Below are 15,955 nucleotides of genomic sequence, written 5' to 3' on the forward strand. Positions count from 1 at the left end.
CTTTTCTTGCATCTCTCTCATTTCTCTTTCCAGTTTTTCCTCCACCTCTCTAACTTGATTTTCAAATTCCTTTTTGAGCTCTTCCATGGCCTGAGCCCATTGAATATTTATTTTGTATGTTTGGGATACAGAAGCCTTGACTTTTATGTCTTTCCCAGATGGTAAGCATTGTTCTTCCTCATTTGAAAGGATGGGAGAAGGTATCTGTTCACCAAGAAAGTAACCTTCTATAGTCTTATTTTTTTTCCCTTTTTTGGGCATTTTCCCCAACCAGTTACTTGACTTTTGGGTCCTTTGTCAAGAGTAGGGTATGCTCTGGGAATCTGTGAGATCTCAGTTCCTCCAAGGTGGCCCAATCAAGTGTGTACTGGTCTGGACGTAGAGAGGGAGTTTCGTGTCCAGAATCTTAGCAGTTACCTCTCCACAGCCATCTGGCCCTCCAGTTCCGTCCAGTCAGCACTGGGGGCTGATTTTCAGATAAGCTGGATGGGCAGGGCCGCCATTCAGTGTGAGACAGACCAGCTCCCCTAGGGCCTCCACCCAGGGCCTAGGCAAGACTCTCGCCTGCTCTTTGATGCCCCCAGGGGTTTTTGCGCTCTAATAATAGTCAGGCTACTACGGGTGCTGACTGGCTGCCTGCCTGCCTGCCTGCCTATGTGGCCTTTTCCATGGCTGCCTAAGGCCAGAGCTATGGAAGGCCCTTCTCCCTTCTGCCTCCAAGGGCTGTTCGTGAGCTGGGGCAGAGTGACCAAGGCTCGGCTGGGCTCCGTGCTCTGCCCCGCATCTAGTGCAACAGAAATTTCCTGTGGGCCTTTCAGGTCACCCTGGGCTGGAATTTTCTTCTACTTTGTTGTTCTCCACTTCTGCTGCTCCAAAATTTGAGAGTTCCTCTCTACAGGTATTTTATGGGCTGTGTGGGGAGACCCTGCATATGTATGTCTTTCTACTCTGCCATCTTGGCTCTGCCCTGAATTTTGGATTCTTCATCCTAAACTGTGGTGCAGATTAGCTTTGTGGATGAAAAGCTTAGACAAGTCACCTTTCTGGTTTTCAGGAGGCTTCAGCATTGAACTTTAACTGACTATTGTCCCTTCCAGCGCTAAAATTCTGTGATAATCAAATTTACATAATTGTGCTCATTTGTTTATATAGCCAGTGTAGCGGCTGAATGCAAATAAGGTGTTAATTCTCAGGGATGGTGTCATTTTGTAAAAACAACAAAATTCACTGACCACAGGAAAAGAAAAATGCAGTTTTTATCTTTTAATGTGTGAAAGTTTACTTTATAAAAAAATTTCAGAACCATTTTTTTTCCTTGTTTTAAGATGTTTACTAGGTTGATTTTTTTCATTAAACATTAGAAATAAGATCCTGGTGAATCTAATGTTCATCTAAATCCTTACCACTTTTGAGGTTTTCCTGTGTTCCCTTTTCTAGACTATAATCAAGAGTACCTGAGTTTGACACTACAAACATCAGTTGTGCAATCCCAGAACAGTCTCATTACTCCTCAGTTTGTGCTTCCTTATCTGTGAAATAAGACTAATAATGCATATATTATGCCATAGGGTTACTGGGAAAATTGAATATAAGAGGATGTATCTAAACCTTATTGAAAACTTGAAAATGACACATTAATTTCACTTTTAATTCAGCAAACATTTATTAAACATTTATCTTTAAGGCATGTAGCTAATCTTCATGAATTGAGATCTGGCCTCTCATTTACTAGCTATATGACCCTGGGCAAGTCACTTAACCCTGTTTGCCTCAGTGTCCTCATCTGTAAAATGAGCTGGAGAAGGAAATGGCAAACCACTCCAATGTCTTTGCCAGGAAAACCCCAAATGGGGTCATGAAGAGTCAGATATGAGTCAGTCAAAAATGATTGAACAGCAAATGTTTAAGTCATGGGGAAAAAAAGACAAAAATCAACAAACTGTTCCCCAAGGGGCTTGCCTTCTAGTGCTGGTGCTGCAGCAACAAAGAAAGCACTGGGCCTGGAGTCAGGAAAATCTAGGTTCAGATAACAGCTTTTTACAGATGATCCTTCGCAACTCACTTTTAACCCCCTGTCCATCTCAGTTTCCTTAACTGTAAAATGGGGATAATGATAGTACCTACCTCTCAGGGTTCTTGTTATAAGATAATATGTGTAAAGGGCTTACGATAGGCACTGTAGAAATGTTTATTCATTTCTGTTTCTTCCTGTCATATGTGCATACGTACATGTGGGGCAGCTAGTTGGTGCAGTGGATAGAGCACCAGTGCAGAAGTCAGGAGGACCTGAGTTCAAAGCTCACCTCAGACACTTGACACTCACTAGCTGTGTGACCTTGGGCAAGTCACTTAACCCAGCTGCCTCATCCTGGGTCATCTCCAGTCATCCTGGTGAATATCTGGTCACTGGATTCAGATGGCTCTGGAGGAGAAGTGAGGCTGGTGACCTGCACAGCCCTCCCTCACTCAAAACAAAGTTAAGTGCAAGTCATGCCATTATTTCTCTGATGTCATGGTCTTCTTCAACAATGAATGACAAACGCACATATGTACATGTACATATATCTTTTAAACTGCATATGGTTATAGTTTTCTTATAGCAAAGGAGATGGTAAAGTGGGCAGGGATGAACAATTAGAAAATTGGTGGGAGCTCAGTAAAATATTGGCTGATTTATTGAATTATCTTTTATTTATACTTTACACAGGCAAGTTATTTGATACAGCTCTTTACCTTTCTAGCCATTTATGACTATTTATGAGTGAAATAAAATTTGCATTTCAGCAGTCTTCATTTTGGATCATAAGCTAAGTTTGTATTTATGGAAATATCTAATTAGACAGTATCAGTTATTCAAATTAGCATTTAGGTTCGAAATATAAACAGAATTCTTGATTTTGGGTTTTCCTGCTATCATAGTCATTAACCTTACTTGCTCTTTACTTCAACATCTTCACCTTTACAAAATCTCTCTCAGATTTCAAGTCCTGTTTGACTTGAGTAGTGAACAAGATTTTAATTTAAAAATTTGGCATTATCAGTATGAATTTATTTTTAATTTCATTTTTGTTTGCTGTCATGTCAAAAAGTGATAGACTATTTGGTTACTCTGGAAATTGTGTAGTACATACTAAAATCTTTGCTTTAACCCATTATTTTCCTCTTCCATGTTGGGGCACCTGTACCCAGGCACACATTGCATCTCTAAATTAGAACCACTCACTACAGCAATCAGACTGTGAAGGGTTCTCTGAGTTTGAAAAATTTGAAAGTAAGAAAGAACCTCCAGCAGTTTGTCCTATCCATTCCTACATTTGTCAGAAAACGCCTCTCCAAATAAGTGATTATGTGGTACTCTGTGGCCCCATGAGGGAGGAGAACAGACCCATGGATGAGACTTGTGTGTCCAAAGGAAGTTTATTAAAGATATTCTTCAGAGCTGGCTAGAGATGGTAGTTTGGGGCACTACAGGCTTCCAGGCCTGCTTCTAAATTCCAGAGGTATGGCAGTTCCCTAGCTGGCTTTTCATCTTTCCTTTGGTGTATAACAAAAAGCCTGTCTCTGGCATGTTAGAAATGTTCCTTCTTTTGGGGGGAGTTCCAGGATGGTGATTGATGGAACAAAATGTTTGTCAATGTGCTCCCTCAGCTTCCAGAGCTCTGCTTTGGGATCTTTGAATTCAGTAACTCGTTGAAGGGAGTAAGAGTATTTGAGTAAAATATTCCCTGATGTACTAAAGGTTTGCTTAAAAAGGGGATCCAGGACAGTCTTAACCTGTGGTGCTTGGTGCTGTCATCTGTTGGGGTCCAGATGGACACTTATTCTATGAAAGTATTGTTGGGCAGTGAGGGAGAGACCTTACCTCTCTGACTGGTCTTTGGGAATGAATGCAAAAAATAAAAATAGGCAGTTAATACTTAACAAGATATATGCCAATATCTGGGAACCAGGAATACAGCCTTGGGTTGTTCTTTAGATGGAGGAATCCATGACCTCACCAGAAGTATTTACTGGCATTTTTTCCTTTGGGATTCAACATTAACTCAGAATAGGGGAGAGGGAATAAAGTTCTCATATACAAGGTTCGTAGTGAAGGGATAAAAGCTTTACTTATTAATACAGGGTGTTCCAAAAGTCACCCTGGAGTGTTAGACTTCTGGACTGCACTGTCTGTCTCTGTATACATGTACGTATGCATATATATTCTGTCCCGAGCATTCTTAATTCATTTTCCATTTCTCAAACTTAGGAAGGATACCACTTGAAGTTGCAAATTTTTATGAAGCAAAATAATGCCCTTATTCACAAAATGAGAAACTGCGGAGTCTATCTCTTGGGAAGTCTTTATCATGGGAAAACCTTGGAGAAATTAATTTTTTCACCCTGCCACAATCTGATCCCTTCTCCCCTTTCCACTGGAACTTGGACTGAGATGGTGGTTCAGGAAGAGGTATGAGGTCTTGGATAGGAAAAGAAGTGAAAGAATTACTACAATAGAACATGGATTTTCTAGCCTAGGAGTCTATAAAATTGAATTCTGTATGTTGTACCTAATCTTCCTGTGGGTCCCCATTTAAAAAAGCAAGCTCTGTTCTGCTAAGATGTTAGGGTTCCTTGGTGCCTTACCTTCCCATGTCTAGACTGTCATCATAAAAGGTGTTGTGGGCAAATCAGGCCCTTTCATATATCTGGTGTTCAGACTTTTCTATTTTAGTTTAATCCGCTTACATAATAGGTTATTCTAAATATTCATTTCTTTGCATATAGAAAAGTATTTTTTGAATTTTGTTTTTCTTTTGGATTCTAAGCTTCGATACTTGAATTAAAGCATGGATTTGTAGGTGTCTGGAGAGCTAATGTTGTAGTCTGGGATCTAGTCTTTCTTGGGACAGGTTCTCTTTTCTGGACTCATGTTTTCTGCCTGGGATCCCTTCCCTTTTCCGAAATCCTTCAGAAAACTTCCAAAATTTATATCTCCCATGCAACCTTGCTGATTAGGCTTCTCTACTTGTGACATTAAAGGTGGGGCACAAATTCGACACATTGCAGTGAGACCCAGTTCCTCCCTATAAAGCATTCACTTTTCCTTTATCATTCCTGATGGGAAGAATGGTGAGAGTATGATGTGACACTGTCCCCAAGTTCTGAGGGCAGTCTTTTTCAGGGCCATTCTGTACTCTCACCTTCTGTCCTAACACCCAAGGTCCTATGGATTCTGACTCCTTTCCTTATGCTCTTGGCCACTTCCAACTATGCTGTATATCCTTGCCTTGTGAGATAATCTTACCAAATAAAGACCTCTTGCTTAGAAGCTTAATAAATACTGGTTGATTGATTATATTATCAGCCCATCTAATTCTATTGGGCAACTGGTGGCACAGTGGATAGAGTGCCAGGACTGGAGTTCAAATGTCATCTCAGATATATATTAGCTCTGTAGCTCTGGGCAAGTCACTTAACCATGTTTGCCTCAGTTTCCTTGTCTGTAAAATGAGCTGGGGAAGGAAGTGGTAAACCATCACAATATCTTTGCTGACTCCCCCCCCACCCCCCCAAATAGGCTCATGCAGAATTGGACACAACTGAATGATTTGACATTATTGTTCATGCATATGCCCTGCACTAAGATTTCTCATGATTTTTGTGAATGACTAAAGCTGTCCACCAAGAGTGAGGGGAAAAAAGTAGTTTTTAAAAATGTTTTCCCCTTTTAGCCTAATTTGTAGGTTGATAGTTTAGCCAGAACTACAGAAGGATTTAATCCTATACAAGTATCTCTGAATTAACGTTTTTGTAAGTCTACAGCCTAACACAGTGCCTGCCATGTAGCAGATACTTAATAAATGCTTACTGTTTTGATTGATTGGAAGTGTGGCTGCTGTAATTGAAACTCATTGAAATTGGACTTGTATAGCAAATAAGATTTTCCACTGTGGTAGGGAGCTTTTGCTACTTTAGCATGCAGTGTTTTTGGATAGATTAGTATCATTTGGAGCAGGAGTTCTTCACCTCAGATCTGTTAACTTAAAAAAATAGATCTGGAAAATTTTTTCAGTATATAGTTGGTTTCCTTTGTGGTCCTCTGTATTTTATGTCCATATAAACAGTATTCTGAGTAAGGGGTCTACAGACTTTTCTAGACTACCAAAAGGTCCATGACACACATAAAAGGATGAAGAACATCTGATTTAGAGTATTGCAATAAGGGTATGCCTTTTCAAGGACTTTTCTTGAATTTTATTATTGAGGAGGATTTGTGTAGTCAATATTTATACATAGGCTCAAAACATCCTAGGAAGGGACTTTAGAGATTATTCATTTTCCTCCCACCTCATTTTTATAGATAAGGAGACTGAGGCCTAAAGAAATTAAATCACTTGTTTGAGGTTATGTAGGTAGTAAGTTGCACATTCGGAATTTAAATACAGATCTAGCATATTTCTTTATGAATGGTAAAATTTTAGTTGTCCCTTTCATTTCTGATAAACCATATTAAGCACTGTGGTTTTGAGTGATATTTTTAGATATAAGAAATAACTGTACAATATTTTAGGACTCCAGATTCTCACTACAGATTATTAAGGTGCTGGTATAGTAAGGCTTTATGAATTTTTTGGTTAGAAATACATTCTGGTGCATGGCAATCACTTGTGTAAGGTTGTTTAAAAAATAATCACCATTACCACAATCTATTAACACTTACAAAAACCACAATTATTACATTTTCAACTGTCTTCCTGTTTGGTGAGTGAGTACCAAACATGCTAATGATTGTTGGGGAGGGAAAAAGGAAAGTGTATGTTTTGCTGTCCGGGACCTATATTTTCTTTTTATGGGGCTTGTTTTTCCTAAGTGTAATGGTACCTTTCTTTCATTTTAGTTGCATGACTGGCATGATTTTGCCATTCAAATATATTTTTATTTTAAACTTAATAGGATTCATATGGAAACTATATTGACTTAAATATAATAAGGGCTTAGAATTTAGAAATTGACATTAAGTTCAGAATTATTTGATTTCTAGGAAGTAGGGTGGCTGTATATTGAGTTTCATAAGTTAGTATTTAGCTAGTATCAGAATTTTTATTTAGCTTGACATCTGAAGTTACACAGCCTTATTTTGGGGCATGGGAAATAAATGAAACTGATTTTTGTTTCTTTTAAAGACTTTCAGTTGAATTCTCATCTCTCAACACTGGCAAATATTCACAAGATTTATCACACCCTTAATAAGCTGGTAAGTAAATATAATAAAAACAAAATAAGTATTTATACAAGAGCTTTTGGGGGGATTATGAAAGTCAATATATATTTAGATGTTCATGAAAATGCTGAATTACAAAACTTGATATGTGACTTATTGATAATAGTAAAACTATTTCTTGCAGAATTTAACAGAAGACGTTGGGCAAGACGATCACCAGACAGGTATATATAAAAACTAAATTTTGGGGTCAAGACTTGTGATTTCATTGGTGTAGGGAGCTCCGGGAGAGGAACTTCCTCTGCCAATGCAGATCAGCACCTTTTGCAAATACTTTTGAGACTTGTCTGGGGTCCCCCCCACCAAGAAGTTCCATGACTTGCCCAAGGTCATATGTCCTGGATGTATCAGAGGAAGGACTTGAACCAGGTCTTCCTGACTTTGAGACTGGCTTCTTTATTCATTTATCCACTACACCATGCTGTGTATAATCATACTTTTTAATATTTAAGCTTCCTTCTGGAAAATTATAATAAAGATGTGAGAAAAAGCATACATGTTTTATATTATGTGTAGTGGTAATAAACACTGTTTTCAGTCTGTTAATATTTTCATATCAGTAACTGAAGAGAATTCCTAGTGTGTCATTGCTGCTTTCCAACAGGAAGTCTGTTCTGTTGCCCTAGTCCATGACTAAGGAAGTGCTACTCAGCAGTGTTAATGTATTAAGTAGGACTGGATGTTTTTACTGTGGTTTAAAGGTCAGTTTCCTCTAATGAAATATTTTATGAACATTATATTTACATGAAGCTAATTTTAAAGTAAAAAGCTTATTTTTTGAAGATTGAATTTAAATAGTTGTGATGATTGAAGTGATCATTTTCCATGTAATTAAATATCTTCATTTTGCCATTAGTTGGAATAGGCAAGATAAAGCAGTCTTGGTTCTTTATGTATAATATAATATTAACTTCAAAATGTGTAGAATCTTCCATTAAAAAAATAAAATTGATCACAATATTCCCCAAATGTCAGTTTCCTTTGAAGATTTTCAGTGAATAATTCTGTACCATGTTTGAAATTTGCTGATCACTTTTCAACTACGAATTTGTTCCTGAAATAGTAGAATAAAAACATTTTTCTTTAAATTTCTTGGTAGTAAAGATGGGAAGGAATGCAAGAGAGAGAAATGTGGGGACTGGAGGCAGTAGCAGCTAATGCTGGAACATTGCATTCAGTGACTAAGACCCATGGTTTTATGGCTTCTTATTGCCGTGTTTTACAAGGCTTTAGTAAAAGGATTAGGAAACATTTTCGTTGGAGTCCTACATTGAGTCCTTCAGTATCTTTTTAAATTATGCTGGGTTGGTACTGTTTTTTGGTTAAGGTAGTAGAACCATTGAGATTTCATCAGTGATCATAAAAAAATCTATAGGCATAGATGATTGGTCATTTTGGAAGTTCTTAACTATAAAAAGTATAACTTGAGAATCTCCTTTCCAGTGTATTAACTCTGAAATATTAGGTAAAATTTTAAAAAGAAAAATGAAGTTTAGATATAGTACAAAGACTACTGTGTCAAGGTCATTGCTAAATGTTGTGGTTAGGATTTTTAGTAATAAGACTAACAACTGCACTGCCAGTTATGTGGTGAAAGTAAGTCAGTCCAGACTTTTAATCTGAAGAGAAACATATACAGAGGTCTAGGCATATTCCAGTTGTTCCTTGGCAGTTATTGACCAGATATATTTAGCTTGGTTCTTTTTTTCCATTTTATCTGGCAAGAGGACATTCAGTAATCCTTTTATATTTAGTGTATCAATACAGCCTCTTAGGTGAATATTCTAATTGAAGGGTGGCAGTTTCCTTAAACTAATATTCTGGTTCCTTTTTCTCTTCCAGATGATAGTAATAATAGCTCTCGTTTATGGTGATTCATTGTTTACAAAGTGTTTTCTTTTTCTCTGTGACAAAGGTTCAGGTCAGGAGTCATTGGTACACATAGAACACTATTTTAGGTACCTCATTTGGGAGCAAAGAGATGAAGGAGTCAAGTAGGTGTTCATTTTAAGGTCATGTGAGAAACATCACCATTGGTTAATTGTTCCTTATCTCTGAGGTCACAGAAGCCAGATATGACAGTGGGACAGAAACCTACTACTTTAAAACGTTGGGTGGTGAGGTTGGGTGAACCATTCTTACATTGGCTTGGATTTTGATGGTGTTAGCAGGGGCAGTAGTGCTAAGGGAACCATTTGGTTGAAAAAGACACAGACCCCTATGAATTAGGAACATGGTCTAATTGGCCCTTGGCACCTGGGAAAACAGTGAGAATTCAAATAAGAGGTGAAGTAAGCAAAAGATTCAGGCTTCAGGGAAAACAAGTGTAGCTGTATTTGGTTTTTAAAAGGTTTCCAAGAGTTTTGGATCTAAGTAGCCTTGATCTGAATTCTTTCTCCTTTCTTCCACAACTGTTAGGACTATGACTGATTAATTAGACTCTGGATGTATTTCCTGTCTATTCTGGCCTATCCTGATAATAGAGCTGCATCACCAACTGCATCATTGAAATATCTGACTTCTGTGACCCCCAGAGATGATCCATGATTAGTGGGGAATCTGTTAAAGTTTGCTTTCTTGGTTTCATTCATTTATTAGTGAAATTGTTTATCTTGTCTCTTACTGCCCTCTTCATCTATTTTTTTTTTTTTGGTTCCTTAAATCTTCTTGTTGTTTTTGAGGAGCTTTCTGATGAACTTCTCTCCCAGAAATATTAATTCATGAAGGAAGCAGTCTGGCATAGTAGATGCTACTGTTTTCTGTGCCACATGACTCAGTTTTACTCCATGACCATCTGTTCTCTAACTGCCTTTTCTGAGGCTGGGGCATCTTACCTTTTGGTCTGTGCCCCCAGGCCATACTGGATACTAGACAACCTTGGGTGCCCATATACCCACTATGGTAGAAGGGGTAGCTTAGAGACACTTGGAGAAGGGTGTCTCCTGAGGTGAAATCTTTATCATACTCCTTGGCATCCCTTAATCATTCTTTTTCCTTGAAGAGATTCTTGTCCCATCATTTTCTGACCACAACTGCTCTTGGCTTTTACTCCCATGATGTTTCTGGTAAGTTAGGATAGCTTTTGCTCTCGTTTTGAATCAGAGATTGGCAGGAGTGCATCAAATACTCCACCTCCCTGCTCTCCTTTTGCTACCTGAGAGGGAGCTTTCATTTATTGCATGTCAGGTGCTATGCTGTGGATGTAAATAACTTCTTTGTTCTCTTTGAGGCTCAAATGTTATCATATCTGTTTTAAAATAATAGACTTATTGTGCCCTAAAACATAAGGGAATTGATTCTACTGCTTAGTCTTTTCTTGTTATTGCTATTAATTAATTTTTCTATTTTTCTCTCCTTGAAGTGTTTTTTTTCTCTTTTTTGGTTTTTAAGTGCATTTTTATTGATGTCTTTTTTGTAGTCTCCAAAACTTCCTCCTATAATGTTTCTCCTCCCAGACAGTTATTCCATATAAGAAATAATATTCTTTAAAGAGAAAGAAAAAATAATCAGGAAAACTGATCAATACTTTACAGAAGTTTGAAAATCTAGATAATATACTTTTCACCTTTGCAGATGGGTGGGGAGTTGATGACTTTTCAGTCTTTTATTTGGAATCATGCTTGTTCTTTGTAATTTTGTAACTTTTACTTTGATTTTTTTTTTGGTGCTTCTTTCTGTTACATTATTATTGTCCATATGTATTTTTTTCTTGACACTTCATGCTGTATCAGTTCATGTAGATCTTTCTTTGCTTCTTTGTATTCATATTCATCATTTCTTATGGCATAGTCATATTCTATTTCATTCATGTAGCATAATTTTGTTTAGCTGTTTCCTTATTGATGGACATCTGCTTTGTTTGCAATTCTTTACTATCACAAAAAGTAATGTAGATATTTTGATATATATGAGGATTTTTCTTCTTATCAATATCCTCTTTAGGATATAAGCCTGGTAGGGGAATCTCAGGTTAGAAGGTATTGACATTTTAATTACTTATTTGCATAATTACAAATTGCTTTACAAAATGCTTATACTGATCATAATTATTACATTTATCACACAACACCAACAATTCCCTAGTGTGCCTGTCTTCTTAGAACCTCTCCAACATTGACTCTTCTTGTCTTTTGTTGTCATTTTTGCCAATTTTCAGTGTAAAGTAACATCTTAGGATTGTTTTGATATGCATTTCTCTTAGTATTCTTGATTTGGAGCATTCTGTTGTTAATACTTTGTCCATACTCTTGACTACTTCTCTGTAAATTGTTTTTGGATACTATCTCCTTGAAAGAAATTTCCCTTCCTATACGGGGTGTTAATTTTGTTGTCCTGTAGCTTTTTAGTTTCATATCATCAAAGTTATCTATTGTATCTTTTGTTATTTGCTTGTATCCCTTATTTGTTTAAGAATACATCTCCTACCCATCCTTGAGGTCATGAAAATCCGGACAGGACTGAATGAATGAACAGCAGCCTACACATAGCTGTGGATCTCTTTCTTTTCTAAATTTTTAATGCTAAGATCTGACATTCATGATATATGGGGAATAGATAAAAATATATATAAGAACAAGAACTACCTTTCACTAAATAAATGGTTAAAAGACATAAGCAATTTTCAAAAGAAGAAATGACTATCAATGAGCTATCAATGACTAGTGGATAGACCTGACTTCAAGACTTCGTTAGTGTAGATTTGATGTTGGAATGAAATGAGACACTCATGGGTCATCCAGTAGTTAACAAAAGAAGGTTCAAGGATACTACAGCACTTAGCTTGTTTAGACTTGTCTTCTTTTACCTCCACATGGAAACATATCTGATTATGTAGTGGTGCGATATCTGCCAAATCTGAAGGGTCCCGGTTCCACATGAGTAGGCCTTTTTTATACTCTTACACCTAAGGGCACCAGGAACCCATATCATTATGGCAAGAGGAAGCTGGATTGATGGAGCTTTTGTCTCAGGGGCCAATCAGATTGACCTTTCTGGGAAAAAGTAGCCTCACTCATATGGCGGGGGGGGGGGGGGGTATCTTTGTAAATAGTGGTCTGTCACAACAGCTATATGAATTCAAATTACTAATAATAAAAATGCCAATTTATAGCACTTTGAGATTCAACCTCATACCCATCAGATTGGCAAAGGTCACAGTAAAGGAAAATGGGAATTATTGGGAGGGCTTATGGGAGGGCAGTCATAACACATTTATACATTAATGTCTGGTTTGTGGAGCTTTAACTAACAATTCTGGAAAACAGTTTGGTACTATAGCCTCAAAGTCACCAAACTCTACACCCTTTGACCCTATAATACTAGGTCTAGTTGTATATCCTAAAGAGTTCAAAGACAGAGGAAAGGAACCTATCGGTACAAAAATATTTATGAAAATAATTTCTGTGGTAACAAAGAATTTAAAACTGATTGGATGCTTTTTGGGAATGGTTAAATTATGGTTTATGAAATATTACTGTGCCATAAAGAATGATAAAAGGAATGGACTTAGGGAAAGCTGGGAAGACTTTTACGAATTGATGCAGAGTGAAGTGAGCAGAACCAGGGGTCCAGTTTATACAGTGACTACAGTAATATAAAGGAAGACAACTTTGGAAGACTTCAGAACTGTGAACACTGTAATGATCAATCACGACTTCAGAAGACTGATAAATTATGTTTCCTATGCCTTGACAAAGAAGTGATAGACTGGAGCTGCAGAATATTTTCAGACACAACTATGTGTGAATTTGTTTGATTGCCTTTGCTTATTTTTCACAAGGTCCTATTTGGAGGTGGGTGTGAATTGGGGGTGAAGTTGGCAAGTAGTGATAGGCCAAAAAAAAGGAAAGAACAAAAAGTGTCAATGAAATATTTTTTTTAAAAAATAAGACCAGCAGAAAGACATTCAGAAGGGGACACAAAAAAGTGTAGTTTTCTTACTGCCATGTTAAATTGAACATACTTAAAACATGAAATAAAAGTTCATAGTTTCATATATAGTCCTTTTTTGTCTTTACACATTGAAATGTTCATGTTTGTTGATGTTAAGGTGATAAAATGAAGAAAATTCATTTTTAAAAAAGCATCAAGCAATCCACAAAATAGGAAGAAACATGCTTGCCAAAGTATTTGTGGCTGTCATGAGGGATGATGGCCACTGAGTCCAAATGCAAGAGGTATTACATATAAAGGGTGAGGTGTCCTTTTTTTAGATGCCAATTGTGCTAATTACATCAAGCTCCAGAATACTGCAAAACCTCCTCAGTGGGGCAGAAACATTGTTTTAGAAGGAGCAGATGGGGGAACCTGGATTGCAGTGAATTGTGATTGTGTTGGCAGTGATGCTAGTGGTAAGGGAGACACTAAAGGAGATGACCACTAAAAGGAGATCAACTGCTTGGACATCACATTGTTGATTGAATTATATTATACAGGAATAACCAAGTAATTGAGGAATGTCCATTGTCTAGGCCAGTGGTATCAAACTCAAATAGAAAGATTCCTGTGGACTGCCATAATGACTTGGAAAATCACATGTCCTTTTGTGTTTTTGTTTTGTTAAATATTTGCCTGTTGCATTTTAATCTGGTTTGGGCCAGGGAGCGTGTTTGACACCTCTGGCCTAAGCTATGACATGCAGTTGGACAGGCAGTTCCATCAAAATTCTATTAAATGTTACGTATATTTTAAGTGTGCACTGCAAATAGACAGCAAACTGGGGCTCAGAATTGTACAAGAAGCACAGAGTGTTCTTAATTGCGTTTGGGGAAGGGGAAAGGAATAAGCCTTTATACTGAGCCTACTATGTGCCAGGTACTCTGCCAAGTGCTATTTTAACTTATGTGCTGTTATCCCCATTTTACAGTTGAGCAGACTGAGTCTGGCAAGTGTTAAATGACTTGTCTAGGATCATACTGATGGCTAGGAAGTACAATAAAGCTGAATTTGATCTCAGATCTTACTAATTTCAGCCCTAGCGTTCTGGTCACTAGACCCCCTACCTGTGTCTTTCTTTGGTTCAGAACATACTGTTTTCAGCGATCTCAAATTATTTCTTGACACAGATCTTTGTGCTATAACCTCACAATCTCTACAGAATTAAAGGGCTTTGGAGAGATGCATTGTGTGTGTAAAATAGACTGCCTATTATTACCAGTGATGATTTGTGCAAGTTGTATAAAAATATTATTTAGGAAATGGGCATGGACCAGGCTTGTAGCGGCAGAAGGGGGTATATGTACAAAGTAAAAATCCTGGAAGTAAAGGGCATTGGGTAGATCTTGTCTCAAAGATTAATGGGAGGAGATGAACAAGAATCATATAGAATGAGAAGGTGTGGATGGTTTGGGATCTCTGCTCTTGGAAGAATAGCTGCTTTGAGTTATGTGTGGTTCCATTAAAACAAAATAACCTCATGCTATTTCATTACATCTCAAGAATCAGTGTCAAGAATTACTTACTAAAGAGTTCCAAACTTCCAAAGAAGTTAGTAATAAACTGGATTGTTCTGACCCTTCATAGTTGTTTACATGTTGTCTCCCCATTAGAATGTAAGCTCCTTAAGAGCAGGGATTGTATTTTAATTTTCTTTGTATCTCCAGTGCTTAGCACAGGGCCTGGCACACAGTATGTACTTAATAAATATTTATTTATTGACACCCACCAAAACTGAGTATAATGCTACAGGGGGAAAAGTAGACGAACTTTAATAAGGGGACTAGCAAAACATTCCTGATAAAAAAGACCAGAGTTGCATGGGAACTTTGAAGTTCAAACACAGGAGTTAATAGAAATTAAAAAGGTAAACGTGAATAAACAATGGTAAAAGATGTAAGGAAGGATAAATAGCTTACGTTAAAAGATAGGGAGATGATACATTTTCTGTTTAATCCTTATTATTGGGGATCATAGAGGGACCAGGGAGTGGTTTTGTTATGTCTTGAAGATCTTAAGAGAAGACTGGAAAGATGAGAATTGGAATAAAATAGGGAAGAAGGGAAAGGTAGATTAGAGAAAGTTGTATCATAATTAGGATGTACAAGTAGACATCTGTGCCGGTGAGGAGATGGGGAGAGCAGCTGACGCATGAACCTCATATAAACTGGCCAAAGGTGAGGAAGATATACAATTGGGCACAGAAATATGTTTCACTCAACAGGAAAATAGGAGGGAATGGGGAATTAGAGAAAGGACAAATGGCGCAAGGGGTTGGTCCTGCAAAATAAACTAAACTAAGGGTGTGCAAAAATATTTATAGGCTCTTTTTTTGAAGTGGCAAAGAATGTGAACCTGTCAGGGTGCTCATCAGTTAGGGAGTGGCTGAACAAATCAGTATTCATACATGGAATACTGTTGTGTTGTAAGAAATTATGAAACCTGGGAAAATTTGTATGAACCAAATCTGAATGAATTGAGCAGAACAGGAGAATAATTTATACAATGACAAGTGTGATAAAGGCCAAACAAACCCCAGTCCTGAGAAGGATAAGTACCCTGTCAGCCATGAGCTGTTATGATTCACGAGGACTGATGTTGAAACATGTTATCCCCTTCCTGATAGGTTAAAGGGCTTAGTGAACAGAATGAGATTTTTTTCTTTGACACGGCCAGTGTGGAAATTTGTTGCTAGACGATGCACGTTTGTAACAGGGATTTTGTTTTTTTGTTCTGGGGAGAGGGGGATATGGGATG

At 37.5% G+C, this 15,955-nt stretch overlaps 1 protein-coding gene across 7 annotated transcripts in view; it reads left to right on the forward strand.

Moving 5' to 3' along the window:
- The window catches only part of DCUN1D4 (defective in cullin neddylation 1 domain containing 4), a 116,273-nt gene that overhangs the window by 24,224 nt on the left and 76,094 nt on the right, over positions 1–15,955 (forward strand). For 2 of the 7 annotated variants that reach the window (XM_072620738.1, XM_072620737.1), the window contains exons 2-4: positions 7,167–7,237; positions 7,389–7,428; positions 7,869–7,965. The exons of 1 other annotated variant lie outside the window; for it this stretch is intronic. In XM_072620738.1, the coding sequence (XP_072476839.1) occupies positions 7,944–7,965 (22 nt within the window). In that variant the 5' untranslated portion in view covers positions 7,167–7,237; positions 7,389–7,428; positions 7,869–7,943. Of the gene's footprint in view, positions 1–146; positions 4,451–7,166; positions 7,238–7,388; positions 7,429–7,868; positions 7,966–15,955 lie in introns of those variants that run through there. 4 more of the 7 variants (XM_072620733.1, XM_072620735.1, XM_072620736.1 and 1 more) reach the window with 3 other exon arrangements.

Source organism: Notamacropus eugenii, chromosome 6 (genome assembly GCF_028372415.1).
Source record: "Notamacropus eugenii isolate mMacEug1 chromosome 6, mMacEug1.pri_v2, whole genome shotgun sequence".
NCBI lineage: Eukaryota > Metazoa > Chordata > Mammalia > Diprotodontia > Macropodidae > Notamacropus > Notamacropus eugenii.